This window comes from Falco peregrinus, chromosome 1, assembly GCF_023634155.1.
Source record: "Falco peregrinus isolate bFalPer1 chromosome 1, bFalPer1.pri, whole genome shotgun sequence".
Classification (NCBI taxonomy): Eukaryota; Metazoa; Chordata; class Aves; order Falconiformes; family Falconidae; genus Falco; species Falco peregrinus.
In genome coordinates this window covers 63,667,149-63,674,506 of record NC_073721.1, presented here as the reverse complement: position 1 = coordinate 63,674,506, position 7,358 = coordinate 63,667,149, and the positions used below count along the sequence as shown (strand labels likewise).

The 7,358-nt window shown below is 35.6% G+C and overlaps 1 protein-coding gene across 1 annotated transcript in view; it reads right to left on the bottom strand.

Annotated features, from left to right (window-relative positions):
- Positions 1-2,832: 2,832 nt before the first annotated feature.
- Positions 2,833-7,358, bottom strand: part of GTF2A1 (general transcription factor IIA subunit 1) — a 28,089-nt gene continuing 23,563 nt past the window's right edge. Inside the window, exon 9 of the mRNA XM_005232051.4 lies at positions 2,833-6,745. Within this exon, the coding sequence (XP_005232108.1) occupies positions 6,638-6,745 (108 nt within the window). The 3' untranslated portion in view covers positions 2,833-6,637. The remainder of the gene's footprint in view (positions 6,746-7,358) is intronic.

The following is a 7,358-nucleotide window of genomic DNA, read 5'->3' as shown; positions in this document are numbered from 1 at the left end:
TTAAAACACTTGCTGTTGTCTATTTCAGTAACTTCTTGTTCACAGATCTCAACTAAAAATTAAACCAAAAACTAGAAAATGTAAACCAAATACACCCAGCTATACGTTTTTAGAACAGTTATAACTGAAAGGCATTTAAAAAACGTTAAGTTCACCAATATACATCTTCAGAGAGGGGTTTTTCACCTACAGAAGCAGATGGGCAACTCGGTATCATTGGTAATGCAAAGTGCTATTTTCAATTATTTATTCTCTCTCCATATTACCTCATTATTTCGGATAATCCTCTTCCAGGTCACACAAGGACGTGCACATTTACACTATGTAAAAAGATCTAATGCACAGGCATTTCAAGCAATAATAATCGTGGCAGTCTTCACTCTGAAGAAAAAAATTGTTATAAAAACAATTTTTGGAATGTTATATATTCACAGCGAAGGTCAAAAGTAGTTCAACTGCACTTCATTTGACTGTACTACAGATGTCATTGCTGCGTCTGGAAAGATTAAGAGTGGTTTTGGCATAATCCCATTAGTGGTGGAAAAACTAGTTTGAAAAAAAAAAAAAAAAAAAAAAAGAGTGACAGAGTCTGCTCTCACAAATGGCCAGTCTTTAACAGCATTTTACAAACAAAAGTCCAGGTTAGAAAAAAACAAAAACAAAACACAACACAAACCCTAAAGCTTGCAAGAGTTTAGGACAAGTTGTAAGGAATGATGTGTAGTTGAAACTAAATGGGGATATTCTGAAAGCTATGCTAATATCCCAAGTTTCTTATCCTCTCATACCTCCACAATTAAAATAATAAAGCTAGAATAAAAATAATAAAAAAACTGATAGCAAAAAAAATCAGGTATTTTAAAATATATTTGATTTTGCCTAAAAATGTATCCTTTTAATACTTTGCTCATGCACAGCTTGGAAAGCACAATTAACATTCACTATTACAGGGATGAAATCCAGCTTTTTATGTGTTTTAACATGAACTTGCTACTAATTTGTCAGCATTTGCCTTCCCTCCTCTTTTTAGGGTCCTTTTGAAAATACTGTGGCCAGAACAAGAGGCCATTTTTTCCAAGAGTTTTTTTGTTTGGTCAGTGGTGGTTGTTTTTTTTTTCTTATACATTATGCAAGCTCAGACAGCAATGATCTTTTTTGATAAAAGACTGCAATTTCTGACAGTGGTTTACCCAGAATCATCTCCAAATCCTTTTCAAGATGACAAATAAGGCCAAAGTTTATAAAAACCAGTAGTTTTTTTCAGACTTGCTCTGGTGTTGAGGGCTGGAGGGGAAGAAAAGTTTTAGGGGAAAAAAAGGCCTTGTGTGTTCAAAAAAAAACCACCCGCTCCTGAAAGATTCTTGGTTTGCTGTACTTATACACCACTATAGCTAAAAGATTACCTCAAAATCACTGCCTTCCAAAATACCACCCCCCCGTACAGGCAGTACAGCCTATAGCTTACATTCTTTCTAATTATATTTAGAATTCCAAGTTCAAAAATTTGATTTAAAAATAAAGCACAAGTTACGTCTCAAGATACTGCTTTTTGCCACGAACTGAAAAGATGTCACCTGCTTGCACTAGAAGCAATTCTATCAAATGTTCCACTGATGAAGGTGAAACCTTTATGACCATCTAGCAACCATCCAAGAACTCTGTATTTTAGTTCTTGATACTGTCTTGCACTTCCATTTACAGGATTAGCATCCAGACGGCACACCAAGTTATTCAGCCGATCTCATTTCAAGTTACCATAGGGAGAAAATTCTTAAATAAATATGCAAGTCTGGCCTCAAGATTAAAATGTGATTTTTTTTTTTTATAACAATGTGATGATGTGAAATGGAAGTCTGCAAGGCAAGCCCAACAAGTAGGTGACAGTGAAGTTACCCCTGTGTGACGAAAATAAATTCGGCATCTTCAGTGTTATTACATAGTAGTCACTAAGCGTCACATATTAAACAAATGCACATGCAAGATAGTAAATGAAGTGGCAAACATTTTTAAATAACATCTTTAATTAAAGTTTTTGCAAAGGCAAAATATTAAACTTAAAATAGGTCTTAGTACATCAAAATACTAAGTTCTCTAATCGTATTCCAAGCATGGCCTTTGAAACATAATATCCTGTATATCACAGAGGAGCAACCTTGATCTGCAATTGTACAGAATGAATTTTACAAACATAATAAATATATTTACCCCCTTACACATAACAGTATATGTACAACAGCAGTTGACAATAGTAGCTCAGAACAGCAAAAAAGGATATTCCCCCACTCCGTCATCTATTGGTACCCTACGCACTCTGGAACATGTCTCATTGGATGACTGTACATATAGCTAACCCAGGGTAGTTCTTCCTATTTAAAAAAGCTCCTTTTGTTCCACAATGTCTATTCCACCAAATAATAATTAAACGACACACTGCATGAACTGCCTGGAAAAAAAAAGTAGACAACAGGGAAACCAATGGACTGGTTTTTACACATTTCCCAACCGATCACAGCGATGGGAAAACAAGACTTTAAATGCCAGACACTGGTATATAACAATATGCAAGTTTCTTCATCTTGTATAGTCACTAACCTCAAAGTCTGCAAGGAACTGCAGTTTCAGCGGGGGGTGCATGGGTGGGGTGGGGTGGCACACAGTGAACCCCACAATTCTGTGTAAAGCAGCCCAGTATCAACCCAGTGTGCGTTATCCTAAACCCACTGTTCACTTCCCGGACATCTGATTGCATTCTCCTAGGAAGCTCTTGCTTTGGGGGAAGTTGGTTTTTTGTTGTTGTTTTGGTTTTGGTTTTTTTTTTTGGCGGGGGCGGGGGGGGGGGGGCGCTTTACTGCTTTTAAAGGAGCTTTTACAAATTGAAGAGATTGAATCAAAATGAACTTTAGTTAACAAGGTCTCTAACTCCTTCACTGGAATTAAGAAATTTTACTCTGGTAGTGTTACGTGGTGACGTTAACTACTGCTAACTGTCAAGCAGTGGCATTGTTTTCACAGACTCCATGAACTTTATTTTAACACTCCTAATTGTGCAGCAGAAATAGAAAAAATATTTATAAAAAAAAAAAATCTGTTACATGACACAACGTGTTCTTCGCTCTTTTCTAGAAACTGTGCTTCAGAATCATGTATCACACTTTCGGAAATCAACTCAGACCACAATTATCACTTTTAACTGTGTTTAGGGAACTGAATGATGTTCAAATGCAACTTGTAAGTACAATGCAGGAACAAGGAGCATGAAGTTGCTAACCAGGAACTGAGGGGGAATAAAAACATATTTTATTTAAATAGTCCAATATAAAGTTCCTTATGTGACTAAATTCTCTATTATCTCCTTAACAGAAAACATATTTCAACTTGTTTTCAACTTAGGTGTTTTAAAATGATTGCACACACTAAAACCCATCAGAATTTGAGCAAAAAAAGTTGCTTATCTGATCGAAGCACTGCAGGAAATTTACTTTCTCAGGAATCAAAAAAGAGTATTGTCATACTGGCAAAAAAGGTATTCTGCAAACTGAAAAGGCACAAGACTCCCAATTTTGCCCAGTTGCTCTACAAGTTTCCATCAGCCACCATGGTTATAATTACGAAGTTCTTTCCCCATTTTTTCCATCATAAAAAGGTGCTCCATCATCTGTGCAAATTTTAACATAAGCCCTCTTGAAATCATTAACTGTTTCCATAATACTGAACTATTTAAATGGGGGACAATTTAAAAACAAAAAACAACTAAGTCTATTGGGGGGGGGAGGGAAGAGGAGATTGATTAGTTATGAACTGTGACCATGGGAATCCCTTGCCCTCTGAAAGGAATGGTTTCTTTGGAACCTAATGAAATGGTCTGTTCAGTTACATTGTTAAAACCATGATTAAAAATTCAAGTACAATAATAAAATTAAGCAAACTACATTCTTACAGCAAGCTGCTACAATAAAATGAAATTAAAACATGCTTTTTGATTTTAAAAAAGGAACACTTGATGTAGCAATAAGAGCACAGTTTGGTACGATCATGTTTGACTGGCTTTCCAAAATCTTCACAGGTATTATTTGTATTTGAAGACAAAACTTCTTATCTGAAAAGCATACCATACAATTAGCTTGCAAGAGACTGTGCAAGTTCAGAAAGCTTTTAACGTCCTTCAGAACAGGCTAAGCTTAAGTTACCTTTAAAGTTCTGCTATCCCTTAAAAATAAATAAAAAGGCTATGCAGCTTCTAGTATATGGGGGTGAAAAAAGTCACTAAGATGTAGGAAAACAAGTGTTGTACAAGTAATCTGGGTTCCAGTAGTAAAAAAAGGAATCTATAACTTAAGGGATTTTTTTTCCTTTTATTGGTTTGGTTGTGCAGCATTACGGGAATTTCTCTGAAGTCCACTACTTAAGACTTACTGATAACAGATATGGAAAAGGTGAGGGAAGGAATTAATTGGTACATTATTAGTTTCATTGCAGTTGTACATAGAAGTGTCAACAGTGGTAAAAAAATAAAAATAAAGTATCTGCTTTGTTCAGAAGAAAGCAAACACCGATCAGTTTGAGATACCTTGAAGCCCCAAGCCAAAAACGCACTCTAAATGACTATTCCATTACTTAAGAATGAATTAAAAGAAACATCAAGTAACTTTTCATAAAGCTTACGTACGTAGATGGCTTACTACCACCCACACGGCTCTGGACGTAGCCTACAGGCAGTTTTAGTCTGTATCAATGAGAGCACAGGTGTACAAAACCACAGTGACAAAAAACCCTCGTCACGATGTGTTTTGAGTTTTCTATGTACGACTGAGACTCTGAATGCACGTGGAGGCAAGTACGTCACGAGAATGAAAACCAGAGCAGTCTTTATACACTGCTAAAATACACTTGTGACTTTGTTAAAATAACCTTTAAAAAGTTTCATTCTCAAGCAAAAGACGTCAGAAATCATGGATCAAAACGTCTGCTTCTGAAAGTTTTCCCCGATTCAGTTAAAATTATCTTCACTGTGTCCTTTTCTCATCATCATTCCAAGCACCCAATGAAACATGACATTTTTTTTGAAATGGCGAGCCACATGAACATTCCTTCCTCAACAGTTTCCGAAGTATAATGCCCATTGCCTCTCCTCATTCAAAAGTAACTGCATTTCCAAAAGCAAGGTTTGCAAGAATAACCTATGCATGAAGAAAAGGTGTTCACTTCTCAAGAGAGGAAGGGAAGGAGGGGGGAGCAACCTTGTTGCTTTTCAAAAAAAAAAAAACCCCCAAAGAAACAAAAAAAACCCCAAACAAACAATAACAAAAAAAACCCACCACAAAACCACACCTCTGGAAAAGGCAAGTGAAAAAGTGACTACACAAGGTTTAGTGCATCCGACTGCTTGATCTTCTGTTACCAAGACAGTCTAAAGATACTCTAACAAAATCTGTGTTCTTAAAGCTGTGCAGCTCTCTTCATGAAATTACATGCCAGCTGGAAACTTTAGAGAGATTAACTGCTGCAGGTAACTTATGGCTATAATTTTTAGTAAAGCAGATCTTTGATTAACAGAGTTGCAGCCAGGATGTTAGAATTTTTATGCAATTTTCTATATTAAAAATTTAGTCATTCTTGTGGTCTGTTTAATTATTCGTGGATGTCTGGACTACATACGTAGTAAGCAGGTGCAGGAATGCATCTATTATGCCATTACCTACATACTTGATTCAAAAGGTCTCCAATGCCTTTTTAAAACAAACAAACAAAAAATTTTTTTAAAAAAAATCAATGGAAACTGTATTACTTGTTTCAGTTCAGTGATGCTGAACCACCACCAAACAGCAAGAATATAATTAACAAGTTAAGCAATCTGACTTTGGTGGTGGGGTGGGGTGGGGGGAGCTACAGGTGCTTAGTATTTAAAAAATACAGTCCTAAATAGAAGATATCACTTACATGAAAATTAAAATAATTTTGAAATATAAATGATCATTTTACCATTTCATAACTGCTAGAAACAACCACCTGTTTATGGGGAACTGAACTGAAAACAACAAATAGATATAATAATTAATGAGCATATCAGAATTAAAAATATTTTCCTTATACAAGTTATTTAAAATTTAACACCTTAATTCTTACCCTTCTGTACAAAGCTTGCACGCAGTTTTAAGTAACATTCTGACCATCCTCACTACCAAAAGGAAGTGTTCAAAGCAAAGATTTGTACACACAATAAGCATTTTCAGATTAATAATCTATCAAAGGGAAGAGTTCCTTCAATCAGTGGAAGAAGTAGTTTAAAATCTTAAAAAGGGAAGGGGGGGGGGGGGGGGCGGGGCGGGGGAACAAAGCCTTACATGCTAAATACCAGCTGTAGGTACCTGTATGTAGAATTGATAATTAAGGTATTCCTAACACACAAAACCAGCTCCCAGACAATGCTATAGCTGCTACAGTCCATGGCTTGCTCATCTGAAGTAGTGTCTTTGTTGCCACGTTTTACCTTTGTTCCAATACTTTTGCTTTTTGTTTATTTCTGATGTGCAGATACACATTTTGATTGGAGTATACATCCAAGTCTCAACCTTTCCTGCATCTGATTTTTTTTTCCTTTTACAGGGAGTTTTTTTGTTTTGTTTTGTCTTTGAAAACTTCACCATTCTGCATCCCCAATGGCTTTGGAAAATACATAATCTCTTCCATTAAGATTCATGATGCCATCTTTGAGATGAAATTTCCATTTGTTTTTACTTCTATGAATCTAAAAACAGGGAAAAAAGTTTAACTATTACTATGCATGAGAAATAGGTTAACAGTAAGTAATATCATCTATAATAAATATATAAGTAAATCATAAGGGCAAGAAAAACTGAAAATTATTAGACATACATCACTATATTACTACAAATATCTTGAAAATCAGTTGTGCCTTTAGCTATGAAAAACAAAACCTAATTATGCATATAGCAGTATATTCTGCTTTCTTTTTTTAAACGAGGGACAGCAACTGTCACAAACCCATGCAAGCACAAAGGCATTCCAAAATCCAAAGCATATAGCACATTTTTAGAGGTGACTGAAAAGAAAGGAGATATATCCACCTGAGCTGCCTTATATTCAATTAAATTATCTCTGATTACAACAGCCACAAAGCTCACCTGAAAGCCAGAAATCCCCATTTCAACCACTGTAACAGAAAGACTAGTATTTTAAACCAGCCCTGAAAGGGTCAAATGTTAAGTTTTAGCTGTTGGGGGTTTTTTGGTTTTTTTGTTTGTTTGTTTGTTTTAGTATTTGCACCTCTTGTCTAAACTCCATTCTGCATGAAAACTAGTTTGACTATGTTATGTTTAGGTAGACAGCAAGCCTATTCA